The following is a 16,385-nucleotide window of genomic DNA, read 5'->3' on the forward strand; positions in this document are numbered from 1 at the left end:
CACAGAAATCCCCACCCTGAGAAGCTGTGTCCATAGCGGCACAGGAACCCCCACCCTGAGAAGCAGTGTCCATAGCTGCACAGGAACCCCCACCCTGAGAAGCAGTGTCCATAGCAGCACAGGAACCCCCACCCTGAGAAGCAGTGTCCATAGCTGCACAGGAACCCCCACCCTGAGAAGCAGTGTCCATAGCGGCATAGGAATCCCCACTCTGAGAAGCAGTGTCCATAGCGGCATAGGAACCCCCACCCTGAGAAGCAGCAAGCGAGGGGGAAGGTGGCCAAGGGAGGACTCAACTTACAGAGGTGAAGTCGGCAAAGCCGGAGGAAGAGGCCTTAGGAGGTTTAGCTGAAGAGGAAGGGGCAAATGGATCTTTGCCACTAAATGGGTCCCCAAACCCCTTTTTATTTTGGAACGGGTCGCCGCTGTCAGCCCCGAGTGGCTGGAATGGATCAGGGGATTCAGGGAAGGCTGAAGAACCCAGCTGGCTTACAGGTGTACTCTGACCTGGAAAGGTTAGGGGAAAAACACAAAACAAAAACAGAAAAGGAAAAAAAAAAAACAGAAAGAAACACAAGTTACTTACTAGGACAGGGTGGACTGCAGAGTGGGGACCAGCTGTCTCTCTGGGGAGAGCCGGGCATTCAGAGAAGGGTGGTCCTGGGGGTTCTGACTGGGGGGAGGGTCTGGAGTCCAGGACCCCATGCCCACTCTACTTACTATACAATGGAGTCACATTCTATAATAACCTGGAACAGAGGCGTAACAAGGCCACGAACAGTGCCAGAAGAGTGATTTCTTTTTTTTAAAAGCTGTTTTAAAGACAGGGTGGGCCTTGAACTCATCTTCCTGCCTCATGCTACCAAGTTCAGGGCTGACAGGTGTGTACCACCTGGGCCAAGCTCACTTCAGGTCACATAAACACCGACAGGCGTATGCCACCACACCTCCCCCAAGCTCACTTCAGGTCACATCAACCCACCAGCATCAAACACTGGACCTGTCCTTAGTAGTTATGGACACCTGGCTTTTGCAGTGTTTGGTTCCCAGTACCAACATCTTGGTTCTGAATGTCACTGGCCCACATTTCTCTATAGTTACTATGTATCCATTCAAAGAATACTTACAGAGTGAGACTGGCAGCCTGTTTCCTCATGAGCTTAGCCCAGCCCAGCCCATCACACCTTTCCCATCAAAGCTGAGCAGAGAAACACACTGAAAACTTCTAGGACAGCAAGAGGGGTAGGGAGGACTCCCTGGTGACCAGGCCACCAACTTATGAGAGCACAGGGCATGACTGCAGGTGACAAGCACCAGGAACACACCACAAAAGGATGAAGCCCCAGCCTGGTCTCCTGACTCCTGGTGGTGTGCCTGAGCACCCTGGGTCCAGCCATCCAGCATGGCTGACACATTAATCCTAAGGGCCAGGTCAGCATAGCTCCCTGTGTTAACTGAACTACCCACACCAGCTCTCATGGTTTCAAAGTCATTCAGAAAGAAACTACAGTGGTTGACCCTGGACACCTGGTTGTGGGGACAATGACCCATCCCAGGCACCAACATAGAAGGAGAGAAGCAGCCTGTAGGCTGTTCTGACTTGTTTGTACAATGACACTCATCCCGCCAATAACTGGGTAAACACAAGAAAAGGCCTTAGTATCGTGTTCTGCTTCCCCAAACCAATAAAACACCCCCCCACCCCAATTTCTGAGCTTCCAGACATCTAGGGCTCCATGCTCAGTTTGAACCTGCCACGTTCTGATCTGGGACTCATGGAGGAAAGTTCTGAGGGCTAGCTGGTCTCAATTTCCCCATTTGTGTGTGGTGCAGGAATGGGGAGACTGGGGTAATACTTAGCAGCTATCTGGTGATGGCATGTGCCTGACAGAAGGCTGCAGCTCTCTTCTGGAGGCGGCTGTGGCAGCTGGGGCACAGCTGTGAAGTGCAATAGGTTAGATCCAGGCTGTGTCTCAGCTTAACTTAGGCCAGAGGTACAGCACCACGAGAAATAAGTCTCATATCACAGTAACCTGGTGCCACCATGGAGATAAGAACCTGACAGGGTAGTCAAGGGCACCTGTGGTTGTTATAGTGATATATTTCATATACTCACAGGGACACATCTGGAGTGGGGCACTATGACACCAGAACACAGCAGATGTGTGGCCATGGTAGAGCCTGTCAAGTGTCACTATACTGTCCCTCTATTTTTCTTTTTTTTAAAGGCAGGATCTCACCTCGCAGAGCAGGCTGGCCTGGAATTCACTACCTGACTGCTGGGGTTAAAGGCATGTACCACCACGCCCAGTCTCCTCAGATTTCTGCCCAGGTCATGGTTACAGACCTGCAGACACTGTTAGAAGGGTGGGCACACACATGGCTCCTTAGAGCAGCCATAACCCCATGGCTTCTATTACCAAGTACTCCTGCTGCTCCCTGTCCGGCTGCCAACCTCCAGCCTCCTGCAAGGCAGTCCTCAGCAGGCCCATTCCAACAGTGATGAGGGAGCAGACCACAGACTGGGGAGGCTCACAAACACAGATACAGGTTTAACACCGAGACAGGGTATCGCCGCCGCCCTCAGTCCCCAGACTGCAGTGAACGTAACTATAAGCACATCCTATGTACCGAGAGCCTCAGCCAAGGGAAGCCAGGAGAAGGGACTGTGACATGGGCAAGGTGCCTGTCCTCCTTTGAGTGTGCTCTCTGCTCACTGTCTCTAAAACTTCCTTCCCAAGCAACTCCTCCTGCCAGGGGTCCTGCCAGAGACCTGCCCTCTCCCCAGCAGCCTAGCACGCTCATAGCCTCATCTGTGCTCTGCCAGGCCTCCCCCCATCTGCACAGCCCATCCAGCGCCAACTCACCGCCGGACTTACATAGCTCCCTGTCACTGCTGTGGCACTTGGGACTGAAGCCTGCTGTGTCTTCCCATTTTCTTCTCAGGGATGGAAACTTTGTCTAAGAGTCAGGACTTTGCTCTCCATCTCCAGTCCCCCACCAGGAGGTGGCAGGGAGGGCTTTGACTGAATGTGGCCCTCCATAGCACAAAATCTGAGTTCCCCAGGTATCTGAACATCAGAAAAGCCCAGGACCACACCAACTCTCCTCCTAGACTTCTGCAGTAACCCCCAAACATGGGCACTCTTTCCAAGCAGACGTCATCTTGTGCTACCACGGTTTCTGAAGCCCATCCGTACCATGTACAAACACACATGAACACTGCCTGTGCAGGTCTAGTACTGGGCCAGTGCTAGGTAAGAGGCTGCAGCAGCTGGACCCTGGAGGGTCACGAAGAGTGGAGGGACATCCCCACACATCCCCACCCAGCCTGCTCTCAGCCTGTCTCCACAGCCCACCATCAAGTCCGTACTTGACAGCTCTGACCCGGAGCTATGCAGAAGGTCACTATTAGAAACAGGATTCTTCTGTTTATGGAAAAAAGGTCTCATGTAGCCTTAAATATGCTATGTAGACTGTATCCCAGTACTCGGGAGGCTGAGGCAGGATTGGGTTTGAAGCTAGACTATATTACATAGCCAGCTTTGTTTCACAAATAAAAACAAGGGTAGGGTACTTGCTTAGCCTGGAGTGAAGCCCTGGGATTCATTCCCTACCCACGGATAACTAGGCATGGTCCATCATGCCTGACTCTGGCACAGGGAGGCTGAGGCAGGAAGACTAGGAGTTCAAGTTCATCACTAGCTGCCTAAAATGTAAGGCAAGCCTGGGTTACAGGAGAGCCTGTCTCCAAAACGATGAACAATAATTTAAGACCAGGACATTTCATGCGCTGTGGCAATGCTGGGCAGGTCTGAAGACACCTGAACGGGGACAGGAGATGACTACCACTTCTGAACCTCTCTCATCTTTTTGATGAAGAACTCTTCCCCCAGCTTGGGGGATTAAAAAATAAAGCGAAACAAACAGTTTTGCTAGGAGGGGCGCCTGGGCAGCCAGCTGGCTGCAGCCATGTGAGGCTGGGGCTTCTGAGAACACCGAGGGAATCAGAGATGAAAAGTCTTTGACACCGAGACGCGGTGCAGCTGAAACCGTTATTTAGAAATTGTGACTGCGCTCATGAAACCTGCCAGCGGCAACCGGTGTCTCTTGTTTTCAGAAGAGGATGACGGTTTTCTCTTGGGTGCTTGTTTTGTTTTTTTTCCCGTGCTGTCGAGCAGGCGTACAGGCGCTGTAGGTCCCTGCCACTCGCATGTTGGCATGGGACTTGAGCAATGGTGGAAGCCCCTAGCCGTGGCTTCCCATTTGGCACCCTGAGTTATTTTTGGTGGCTGTATTGTTTTAAGGCTGGGTCTAGTTCCTGCTTTTATGTAACCACTTCTGCTAACTCTGTAATTGCTTTCCCTATTTTCTGAGGTGGAGTTGATTCTGAGTGTGACAAAGTCACTCTGTCCGCCCCAGTCACAGGAGGAAGGTCACAGTGCTTTCGGCTCTCTGATAGGAGCATGGAGAAATGGCTACGGAGGCGGGATCAGAACAAACTAAAAACTGATGAGGGGGGAATCTGCAGTCTAAGGACAGCACGGGTGACATACCGAGGCTGTGTCTCAACGACAAAACAAGAGACTATTGAATGGCTCAGCAGACAAAGCTGCTTGCTCCCAAACCTGATCACCCAGGGTCAATCCCTAAAGTTCACACAATGGGAGAACTGACTCCTGCCAGTTTCTGTCTGACCCCCATCGTGTGCCAACGACTCATGGATGCACAGAGGCAAATAAATACAGTAAATTAGCACAAAGGCAAGAGACACACAAAACTCCTAAGTATAATGATTAATACTGTAACAATGATAAAGGAATTATTTGGCCAGGTATAAGGAATCTCTGAGTTTGAGGCCAGCCAGGGACTGGCTCTAAGACAGCGAGACCACTCTCAAAATAACAAACAATAAGAGTTACACGAGAGCTCCGAGGGCTGGTGCCCCAGCAAGCATGGCACCCCTGGCCCATGCCCTCGGTGCACTGGCTGAGGGACTGAAGAGGCGCAGTAGGCCCGTGTGGAAACCACAGCAGTTTCAACAGCCGCCCAAGCGGTGTACCGAAACCACACACGGCACTGACTTAGGCAAAAACAACACGAACTCCATGGTTTACCACAGCGTACTCTGCTAAAAAAAATTACTCAGTGGCCGGCCCCACCCTGGTAGGAATTTAATTTTTCTATCTCTCTGGTTTCCGAAGCTGTTTGTCTCTTCAGCAACAGGGCCAGCACATCCAGAGACTACAGGGGAGGGAGGTGCCTATCCCTTTCCCAGCTTGCTTTTCAGGGATTCCCCTGAATAGTTCCCAGAGCCAGGCTCAGAAAACGCATTGGAGTCACTAGTCAGCTCCGAGAGGGTAGACTCTCCATTCAAGGGGCTGATGCAGGAGGACAGTCAGAGATCAGGGGTCCTTAGAAATCTGACTACGAAGAATATCAAATGTCAGGACTGGGGCTCACTTAGAACACTCAACATGTTGGAGAACAGGGAGCCCTGGGCTCTGGCCAGCACCACATACATAAGGAATGGTGCACAGCTCAAACCTCAGCACCTCGAAGGCCGAGGCAAGGGGATTGTGAGTTCCAGGCAAGCCAGCCTGGGGTGCAGGGTGAGAGATTCTGTTGGGGTGGGGTGGGATGGAAATGCAAATAAAACAACATATGACCAAGAGAGAGCATGCGCTTGCCCGTCAGACTCTGAGTTCTGTGGACACAATTCATTGCTGTACTTAGAAAAACGCAGCTCTGCAGATGGGAGATAAATACAGGAAAACATCCCCCCAAAGACAACCAGAAAAACAAAGACTAAAGCTTTGTGGTCAGGGCAGCGGCCCCACCCTAGCCATTATCCTCTGCAACCCAGGCAGGACTCCTACACTGCTGCTGTGGACCCTGACATGGGCACCACACGACTGCCAGGTTTCCCAGAGGACACACACCTCCGGAGTCTTTACCCTCAACAGCACCAGTTGCTGACACACCAGGCTTCTGGGAGTCCTTCTGTCAGGAGCTGGGTGTGGGTGCAGGGACACACAGGGCAGGGACATCAAGAGGTCACTAGGGATCTCAGTCCATTCTGCCCTGGCCAACCAGCAAAACAAGATTAAGTGCTTGCAGAGAAGAAAGAGAAAACTCAGGTTGCCTGACTCAGACTTTCAACTGAGAAAGGGATCCTTTCGCCTATACCTCCGTCTTGCCAATGGCTCGTTCTGACAGCCTTGCTGGCCAGCCACTGAGGGCTGCAGGCAGGAGCCCTGAAGACCAGGCAGACTGGAGCACAGCAGAGCAGTGCAGCCCAGATGATACAAAGCTGAGGTCCTGGACCACATCATGGTGCTGACATTTCCCACCAAAAATATTTACCAATTTTTGAGAAGACCGGCTCAGCACACTGGAGGGGACAGGATGAGGTTCAGGTCTGAGCTGAGGAGAAAAGCTGAACAAATATTTGTTATCTCCACCTGTGCTGGGACTATTTTTGCCTGCTGTCAAGTGGGCAGGGGTCATGGGAATCTCTAGGGTTGGCAGGCTGGGTGGACAATGGTGTCACTCCTCCATGGCAAAGGAAGCCAGTGGCGACTTGCTCTGAGTCCACAAAGGAAACATGGATTTGAAGTCAGGAAAACAATTTTCTTTCAGTTTTCACACAAGGCTATGATTTCTGAGGAACTGATGAAGGGCAACATTAGCCTGCAAAAGAAAACGGGCAAGAGCAAGGCTGCCAGAAATCACCTGCTCTGTGTTCTGAAACAGGGCTTCACTCGGCAGCCCCCATGTGCTGGGATCACAGGCATGAGTCACCATACACAAGACACTGCGCCTTGCACCTGTCAGTCTTCACCGTGTCACCGACAGACACTTGCTCTCCAGTAGCACCTTTGTCACGATCCTTCTGTCCCAGTGGGTGCTCAGGGAGATGCTATCTACACAGAAGCCAGGCAGTGAGGGTAGCCCTGGGTTCTTGCATGCACAGCCACAGGGGCTGCCAGTGCCTCCCACTTTACCAGCATAACCAGAATGGTACCTCTACAAAGGGCAAGTAGACGCCCTGCCACGCTTTATAAAGTCTGTTTTTAGAGACTGCGATGTCTACAGTGGGAATGTGTACCCTGTGGTGGAAAGGGTCACAGGTCTGGAGAGGACCCTGGCTGTCTTTAAGGTCTGACCTCTACTGACTACAAGCTGTAAGCATCTATACTGGGGTCACCACAGGGTGAAACATACGTGTGAATAATTTATATACTTGGAGCCCCAGCCGGAGTCCTTCAGGTGATCAAAGGATGGACCTTCAGCAAGTTGTTGTTCTTGCCTACTCACTACCACAGAGGTCAGGTAGGAAGGACCCTGCAGGTCTCCCAGAGCCTCCACTGTTCAGATTGTGACCCACCCCGTTGGTGAGTTGTTTACTCGTTGAGTATCAGGTCACAGGACACCCAGTGGATCCGCCTTGCTGGGTGCAGAAGGGTGGGTGTGCTGAGGTACACACTGCTTCTACTTTCAAACTGTTCAGCTAACTCTGCCCTCAACGGCAGACAGCCTGCAGGCTGCTGAAACCAGCTGGATTAGCATGGGTTCCTCCACAGCCTGGGAAAGCAGCCCATACAGCAAACGGGTGCCTCGTCAGCATCCACAGCTGGGTTAGACCCGGCCCTGGGACAGACCTCCAGAGTTGCCTTGCCAATAGCAGGGCACTGGGTGCACTGAATGTGGGAGTTGGGAGACTGCTTCAATGCCAGAATCTTCCCGAAATGGAACAAGTACGTCCTTTCTAAACTCTCCAGTGTACCCAACGTATTATCTCTTTGCCACCATCGTGGGAACGGAATTAAAGTAGTTATATTCAGGGCAGAGGTGCTAACCACAGGCTCAGACAGCAATGCCATTTGACAATACCAAGTGACAAGCGGCTTGGGCACAGACAGGACTGCCAGCACCAGGGCCTTGACCGGCAGGTTCCGTCCTCTTCCTGGGATCTCACAGAAAGGTTGAGAGCATGGAGGAGTGGGCTGCTTACAATCTCAGCTGTCCCTGTACTGTGCCTGCAGACCAGTGAGACGGAGAAAGCCATGGCCATTCTGCAGAGACTGCACACGGGTGGGGGGGCGACTTGTCTGCTAGGAATGCCTTTTTGCGTCTGCTCTGGAAGAGGCATCCAGTTCAACACAAGGCTAGACCATTTTGTGTGCCTGGGTAAGGGCTGCTCACTCTCAGTAGCACTGTGGGGAAGGGGCAAAAAGCTACCATGACCTTACTCCTGTGGTATATCTTGCCTTGTACGGGGTGGAGAGGTCATGAGTAGTTATAAAGATGATCAGTAACTTAGGGAGAGGTTAAAGGTGACTGGCTGGTGAGTGGGTGTCGCTGGGGCAGCGGGTAGGTTCTGCTGGGAGCCGCAGGGCAGCACTGGCAGGAAGTGGTAGGGTGGGGCCCACCAGGATCCCGCTATCTCAGGCAACCCAATCACTGACGCCCACACAGCCGTTTCCTGAGCTTAAAAAAATCTGTTTCTCTCTTTGCAAATCAACAACTTTTACCTAGAAACTTCAGCGGTGAGTTCTGACTGATCTCCATCTCCGTCCGTTGCAGAAAATACACCACTGTTTACCTGAGGGAGGTGTGTGCTCACTCCAAACGGCAGGTTTCAGGGCTGTTTTGCGTGTGTCTGAAAGCAATCAGTTGCTTCAGTCCCAGACAGACACCTGCAAGCTATTCGATACCTTGATGGACCCTTCTAGAAAAGATCTCCAGGCACGAGAATGCAGAGCTCTCAACACATCCATTTCTGTGCACACCCAGCAGCCTACGGCTCACTATGAAGCTTCAAGGAGAAAACCCTTAGCATAAGCTGCTGGCCAGCTCAGGAGCTAACAGCAGCAGTGACTGTCCAGAGGCTTGGGAAGGGAGACACTGCAACAGACCAAGCTGATCTCTGTGAAGGCCCGGACTGAACTCCGAGACAGAACACGGCAGCAGAGTAGTGCATAACCAACCACACGCTTCCCAGACCCAACTGACACTCATCCCAGGTGATGACTCTCAGGGGACCCAGGGCTGGCTTTTAAGTCTGACACCTTAAACACCAACACTTTTCAACAGAAGACATTTTTCTGAACTATCACCTCATCTGGGTCAGGCCCAGGTAACACAGGTGGCTGTGGGGGGTGGACACACAATACAATGCAGGTCAAGCACAACGTCACCATGCCAATGCTTTACTTACATATTGGACTCAGGGCTGCCTAGGGACATCTGCCTGGGGCCTTCACACCCCTCGAAGCAGCCTGACTGAACAATCCCTTAGAGTTGGACAGGTGGACCACAGCCCACTAGCCACTTCCAGAAATAGGAATCCAGCAGGGTTTCAGCAGTCACTGTCCCTGGGCTAGAAAAGCCCAGGCAGGAAGGTGGTGGCCTAAGACCAATCTCACATGTGGGGCAGTGGGACTGCAGAGAAGTTCCTGTACCTCATGATTCCCGAGTCAGATATATCACAATGTCTGGGGAAGCACTCTGGGGGTGCTTGGGAGCAGGCACCCCCCACCTCCTCTATCCCCTCCTAGCCACACTGGGCCCAGCCCACTGCAGCGCTCTCAGTCTGATATCCCAAGGGTCTGAGCGATGGGGTATGATCAGCTAAAGGTAGTTACTGCTGTACTCTGGTCATATCGTTTTCCCCAATGGAAAATGGGTGGGGAGAAAAGCACCATCCAAAAACAGCCTATGGTGGGGCAGGAGGATGGCTGAGTCCCCAGTCGCTAGAGATCCTGTCTCAAACACCATAAAATAAGATAAAGGTCCCACCTTGGCTTTGCTATGTCTCCTAGTGCCCTGGCTTCTGAGCAAGTGCTGCAGCAGGAGCTGGTCAGTTTGCACTGTTGCCCATCGACCTGGGTAAATGGCTGTGGCTGATGATAAGGACAGGACAGGGCAGAAGTGCATGGCTGCACTCCAAATTCATGCATGAACCAGGGAGTTGGGGCAAAGAGCCAAATGCTTGTCCATCAAACAGGACTAGTTAGCAGGTCAGCTGAGGCAGGGGAGGTTCCTGAGCTGTGCACAGGTACCAAGTGGTGCCTGTATGGTTAGACACTAAGATGAGATCAACACAAGCACACCACGGGATGCTGGGCTGACGTGCATCCACCACACATCTGTACCTACCACCCAGCAGTGTGTACACAACCGCGCCTCTCTGTCCAGCTGCTGCTTCTGGGTAGAGTGAAATGAATAAGGCTTAGGCCCCTACAGGTGCTTTGCTCATGGGTTAGAATGCATGAAAGCCACGATTCTCAGGATGCTGGATTCTCCTGGCTAGGCTCTCCTGATTGCTGATATAAGAGCAAGAGGCAAGTGACAGAGACAAGAAATGGGCAGAATGGGGGGCCAAGGCCAGGTGCAGATGCCATCTTCCCTGTGACTCTCTGTGGTAAGTGGGCATCGTGTTGCCACATCTCATGGACTCATTAGCAGCAGAAGAGATGAGTGGCACCAAGCCTCCCAAGGTCACAATGGCTGTGACAGAGCCCAGCTTTGCATCAACCACTAAGGAGCCATTAGAGCGCCTCAGAAAGGGCTGGCTGATGGCCCTAGGGTCCCAATCCTGGACCTGTTCTTGAGAGATGTGGCTCTGACGCCACTGAGGGCTCACCCAGCATTTTATAGCTGTTTTTACTCTCTAAATCTAGCACAAGGAGCAGACATCAGAAGGCCATGGGAGGATGTGTGGGATGGTGTCCATACTGTTGGAGTGTGTCCCCATGAGAGATACACATGATGCAGGAGTGAGTGGACAGATGTGTTTACAAGCATGTAAGTGAATGAATGACATCTGACACAGGCAGTGTGGCGTACTAGGGGAATGCATTCTCATTTGACACTTGAACATTTGGCACCATGAGCACATATGCAAACCATGCACACAGGTGCACACATGTCCAAGTCTTTGCTTTCGAGGTCCATGTGAGCCTTGAGTGATGAAATATGCATGCAAGGGGCTGGAGAGATGGCTCAGCGGTTAAGAGCACTGACTGCTCTTCTAAAGGTCCTGAGTTCAATTCCAGCAACCACATGGTGGCTCACAACCATGTATAATGGGACCCGATGTCCTCTTCTGTGCCTCAAGACAGCTACAGTGTACTCATATACATAAAATAAAAAATATTTTTTTTTGGGTTCTTTTTTTCGGAGCTGGGGACCGAACCCAGGAATAAAAAATATTTTTAAAAGAGAAACATGTATGTGAGCACACATGTGATGAGAAGGCGTGTACACAAACACTGCCTGTGAATGAGGGGCATGTATATGTGGGTGTGTGTGCTTACATGAACATGCTTGTATTCTACCCTGGGCAGAGTTCCACTGCATGAGGCTACTGAGGTGACAGAGTGCAGGGTGCCATTCATAGCAGAAGGGCTCCCTTGCACTTTGGGGTCAACATCTTTCACAAGCGCCCTTCAGGCTCTTGAGCCTTTCCAGTACTTCACAGAGAATCTACTCTAGTCCCAGTCTGCTGGCCAGACCCCTGGGGACTCATCTGTAAGGAAGGCAGTGTGGACACTGTTCCTGAGAAACCCGGGTGTGCCTAGGTGATAAGAAGGGAGGAGAGCCTCCTCAGGATGTCCTTCTATCCATCCTATGCAGAAAGTGGTGATCATACGGACCGAGCAAGCTGGGGCAGGCTAGGTCCCTCGAAGGGCCACCTGCTCTTATTAGGGACTAGAAAGGAGATGTTGCACATTTGTGTCACCCAGATGTTCCTTCTTCAGTATTGGAGACCAAAGTGAGGGCCTTGGGCACACAAGGTAAGTGCTCCACCACTGAGTCAGTGAGCTCTGTCCCTAGCTCTTAACACAGAAGTCACAAGTACAGGGAGGGCACACTGGCCCTCTCTGGAAAGCAGGGCTCAGGATAGTGAGGTTACAGGGAAGAGGACGGGAAGCCCCTCGGGCAGCCTTATCTCAACCAGCAGAGCAGAATGAAGGAGAACCAGGCCATCCTGCTCATCCAAAATATCTACGAAAGCCACCACCTTACCCCAGTGCCCAGCCAGTCAGGGATACCCTGAGCCCCTGCTGTAGCCACCCCAGGCCCTCCCTGAGCCCCTTTGAAAAAGGCACGAGGCCAGGAGGCTGCTAGACAGACACTGAGGGACCGTGCAGATGGAAAACCACTCATGAGGACACCTTAAGTGGGGATCCATGCGTGGATACTGTCATAGCCTGACCACAGGACAGGGAAACAGCAGAGCACACACAGCACACTGGGGTGGGGGCGCAACAGGGAGGCAACTTGGCAGAGAGGAGGCAGAGAGGAGACGTCCTGCCCTGGGGTTTGCTCTACTCTGGGCTGCTCAATGGAGGGGCCCTGTGCCCGCCGCCCTGTCCCCACGGGCGGGTGCCGCGAGAGGAGGAAGCGTACTGACCGCTGGGCGGTTTGGGCCGTGGAGGAGCGGGCTTCTTCGGAGGCAGAGCAGGAGTGTCCTGTTTACTTTTAAAGGGGTCATCTGAGAATCCTGTGCCTCCCAAGGAGGAGGAGAAGGGGCCAGAAGGTGGGGGCTGTAAGAGAGGACACGAAAGAGGCAAAAATAGACATTAAAAAGAAGGCACTGAGCAAATGCTCCCGCACCAAAAGCCCTGGCAAGACCCGGGTCCTCTCAAGCCCCCGCTTTCCTCCACCCTCAGAAGCAAGGCCCTCTGCATTTAAGGAAAGCCACCAATACAAGCAGCAGAGAGTAACCCTGTCCTCCAGTGGCGTCTCTTGCTACATTATAGGTTCTTTCCCAACTCAACACTGGATATGGGTTCCCGGGACTTCTGTTCATGATCAGAGAGACATGCATGGTCTCAGCCCTCACCGGACTGGTGCTGGGACAGACCCTCTCTATGCCCCACCAGGTGATTCAGGTGATTCTGCTCCAATGGCCGCCCACCCCCATCTGCTGGCATATCCAGTACTATCTCCACCCACTGTTGGTAGCCATGTCAGCTTGTTTCCCTTGTCCAGTGTTCAGTTTAACTAGTCCCCACTTCCCTGCCTGAAATAAGACAGTTGAAATCAGATGGTGAGTAGGAGTAAACACGTGGACTGACAGGATGAAGGGACACATGGTGAGCAGGTATGTAGATGATGGGTAATGGTTAGATAGATGGGTGGGTTGATGGCTATGTGGATTAATGGATACATATGTGGGAGGGTAGACAGATGAAGGGATAAACTGATATGGGTAAATGGATGAGTAGTTGGATGGTTAGTTTAAACCCTCAACTTGACAGAATCTACAATCACCAGGGAAGAAAGTCTCAATAACGAGGGCTCAAAGTCTAGATAAGGTTGGCCTGTAGGCATGGGGGAGAGGACTGTCTTGATTACATGAATTGAGGTGGGAAGACCTGCCCACTGTAGGCGGCACCACTCCCTAAGTAGGGAATCCTGAAAGTGATAGAGCTAAATACAAATATACACGTGTTTATTCCCTGATCTCAAACAGTCGATATCACAGGGATGTGACTGGCTGCTCAAGTCCTACCTTGACTTCCACACAGGGATAAACTAACCTGCCCCTCTCCCTTAAAGTTGACAGAATATTTTATTAGCACAACATGAAAGAAACTAGGGCAGATGGATGGAATAACAAGTAGATGGACAGTGGGTAGACACAAGAATGAACTGATGAAGGAAGTATGGATGGATGAGTCAAGAGAAAGGGAGGACGGAGGGACAGGCGGGTGTGAGAGTAGAGAGGCTGCTGGTACAATGGTGGAGAGAGCAGCTGGTTGGGTAAACAGGAGATAACCAGCACCATGGGGCTGATGCAAGATCACATTCCAAGCACTTTTCAAGGCATACAGGGTCCCATCCTCCTGTGGCCTAGTCTTGGGCCTTATCCCCAGCCCATCTCCACAAACAAACAAACAAACAAACAAACAAACAAGGCTTGGTACGATGACCCATGGAGCTCTGAGAACGCCCCTGAGTACTCAGCCAAGACCTAGAGACCCCATGTGTAGTTCAACAGCTGGAGCCCACTCTGGCTGAGCCCTGCCTGTCGGTCATCACTCTGCCTGGGCCTCCCTCCTGTGGTACAGGCCTCTTCCACTTATGGTTCAGGGTCAGTGCAGAATGGTGGCTGGCAGGGGCCTGTGTGTCAGCATCATAGGGTACAGTGCCTCTGACCAATGGGGGACACAGCCTTGAGAGACAAGATCAACTGAGGTGCTCACAGGAAAGCTGGTTCCTTCCACATGAGAGGACAACGGCTGTGTGGGGAGGGGTGGGTAAGAAACACTGCTTTCTGGTGTTGGGTGGTCCTGAAGTTTCCTGATCCCCCTGCCTCAGTCTCTTGGGAGCTAGGAGGATAGGCAGGTGTTACCACACCTGGTGGAGAGCAAGCAAATAGGGAAGTGAAATGGGGCCGGCATGGACTGTCGCCAAGCCTGCTAACCTGAGCTTAATCCCTGGACCTGTGTGGTAGAAAGAGGAAACTCAAGTAATCACACACGCACATGGGCAGTCGACACATAGAGAAATAAAATAAAATATAGTTTAAAAGAATTAAAGTGAAACTGAGAGTGCTGGCTGCTCTTGCGGAGGTCCTGGGTTTGGTTCCCAGAACCCAAATGGCAGCTCAGAACTGTCTATAACTGCAGCCCTAGGGATCCTATTCTGTCTTTTGACCTCTAGCACAGGCATATATGCAAGCAGAACACTGATACATATAAAGTAATTTATAAACAAATTTTTTAGTGAAATATTTGAGAGGGTATGGTAGCACACACCTTTAATCCCAGCACAGGAGGATCTCTGAGCTCTAGACCAGTTAGGGTGATAGTGAGACCCTGTGATGGACAGTCTGATGTCACCTAGACACAGCTAAAGTCATCTGAGAGGGGAGGGAGCCGGGCAGCTGTGATAGACACCTTTAATCTTAGCACTCTGCGTTTGAGACCAGCCTGGTCTACAGTGCACGTTTCAGACAGTCAAAACTACAGAGAAACCCGGTTTGAAAAACAGATACACAGACATATACAGACACACACACACGGGGGGCGGGGAGGGTGAATAAGATCGGGATGCAGGTAAGTCTGTAGAACATTTTCTTATTACTGATTGATGGGAGGGCCCAGCCCATTGTGGGTGGAGCCATCCCTGGGCTGGTGGTTCTGGGTTCTACAAGAAAGCAGGCTGAGGAAGCCATGGGGAACAAGGCAGTAAGCAGCACCCTCCATGGCCTCTGCATCAGCTCCTGACTCCAGGTTCCTGCCCTGTGTTAGTTCCTGTCCTGACTTCCTTTGATGATGAACAGCAATGTGGAAGTATAAGTCAAATAAAGTTTCCTCCCCAACTTTCTTTGGTCATGGCATTTCATCATAGCAATGGTAACACTAAGACAGCCCCTTTCTCAAAAAGAGTGAAATGTTTAATAAAGTGGACAGCAACACGTTTTACCCAGCATACAAGATAATGAGCGAAGTACAGGTCCAATATATCCAGTGTTGCCAGGCACGATGGCACAGCTGCCATCCCAGGTGTCTACAAACACTGGGCAGAAGTGAAAATGAAGATGACACGAAGCTCCTCAGAGAGTGAGAGGAGTCAGTGTTTTCTGTTTCCTCCAACAGGGCAGGCCAAGGACAGAAAGTGAGCCCGAGAACTCAGGACCCATGGCAGAGTCAGACTGAAGGGAGACTGTGACTCAACCAGAGAAGCAGCCTGGCTCTGGCCACACACCGCCCCCTTGCAGGAGCGCGTGTCAGGGACTTGTAGCTTACGAGTATGGAATCCAAGCTGATAACAGCAGGCCTCTTGCCAGGCCCTTCAATGCTTTCTGGAAGCTCCTGGGCAGGAGATGGCTACTTTTACCTCCTTCCTAGGGGCCTGTGAGAGAATTCTACTACTACCATTACCCCTGCTTTACACACAGGCAGATTAAGGCACAGAAATCAATGTGGCTAGCCCAGATATACCTCGGATCAGTGTTGACCCAATACACCTTGTCCACTACCTAGGTCTGGATACCCTGGCACTGTCTGCAGGGTAGGCATAGGGCCACAACATGGAAACTATCCCTGTTCTCAGTCTGATATGCATGGCTTCAGGGGAGAAACAGCCAGGAGGGGACACAGGGAGAAGGTAGTTTCTCCAAAAGAGAACAGGGTTCTGGGGCTGGAGACACAGCCAATGGGTAAAGTACCTGAGCACCCTTGTGAAGAGCCGGGTGCTGCTGCTTCTGTGGTCTACGTCTACAGCCCTAGAGTCAGGGGGAGAGACAGGACCACCAGGGCTGGCTTGCCCGTCTAAGTGAAGCTGTGAGCTGCAGGTCAGTGAAAAGCATCTCAAACAATAAGATTGGTTAGAAGACATCTAACACGTATACGCACACATCA

At 51.7% G+C, this 16,385-nt stretch overlaps 1 protein-coding gene across 8 annotated transcripts in view; it reads right to left on the reverse strand.

Moving 5' to 3' along the window:
- Eps15l1 (epidermal growth factor receptor pathway substrate 15 like 1) overlaps nucleotides 1–16,385 on the reverse strand; it is a 74,295-nt gene that overhangs the window by 4,276 nt on the left and 53,634 nt on the right. For 4 of the 8 annotated variants that reach the window (XM_032919407.1, XM_032919408.1, XM_032919406.1 and 1 more), the window contains exons 22-23: nucleotides 12,425–12,557; nucleotides 302–507 (exon numbers count right to left, since the gene is read on the reverse strand). The exons of 2 other annotated variants lie outside the window; for them this stretch is intronic. In XM_032919407.1, coding sequence (XP_032775298.1) covers nucleotides 302–507; nucleotides 12,425–12,557 — 339 coding nt within the window. The remainder of the gene's footprint in view (nucleotides 1–301; nucleotides 508–12,424; nucleotides 12,558–16,385) is intronic. 2 more of the 8 variants (XR_004389788.1, XM_032919410.1) reach the window with 2 other exon arrangements.

This window comes from Rattus rattus, chromosome 13 (genome assembly GCF_011064425.1).
Source record: "Rattus rattus isolate New Zealand chromosome 13, Rrattus_CSIRO_v1, whole genome shotgun sequence".
NCBI classification, from domain to species: Eukaryota; Metazoa; Chordata; class Mammalia; order Rodentia; family Muridae; genus Rattus; species Rattus rattus.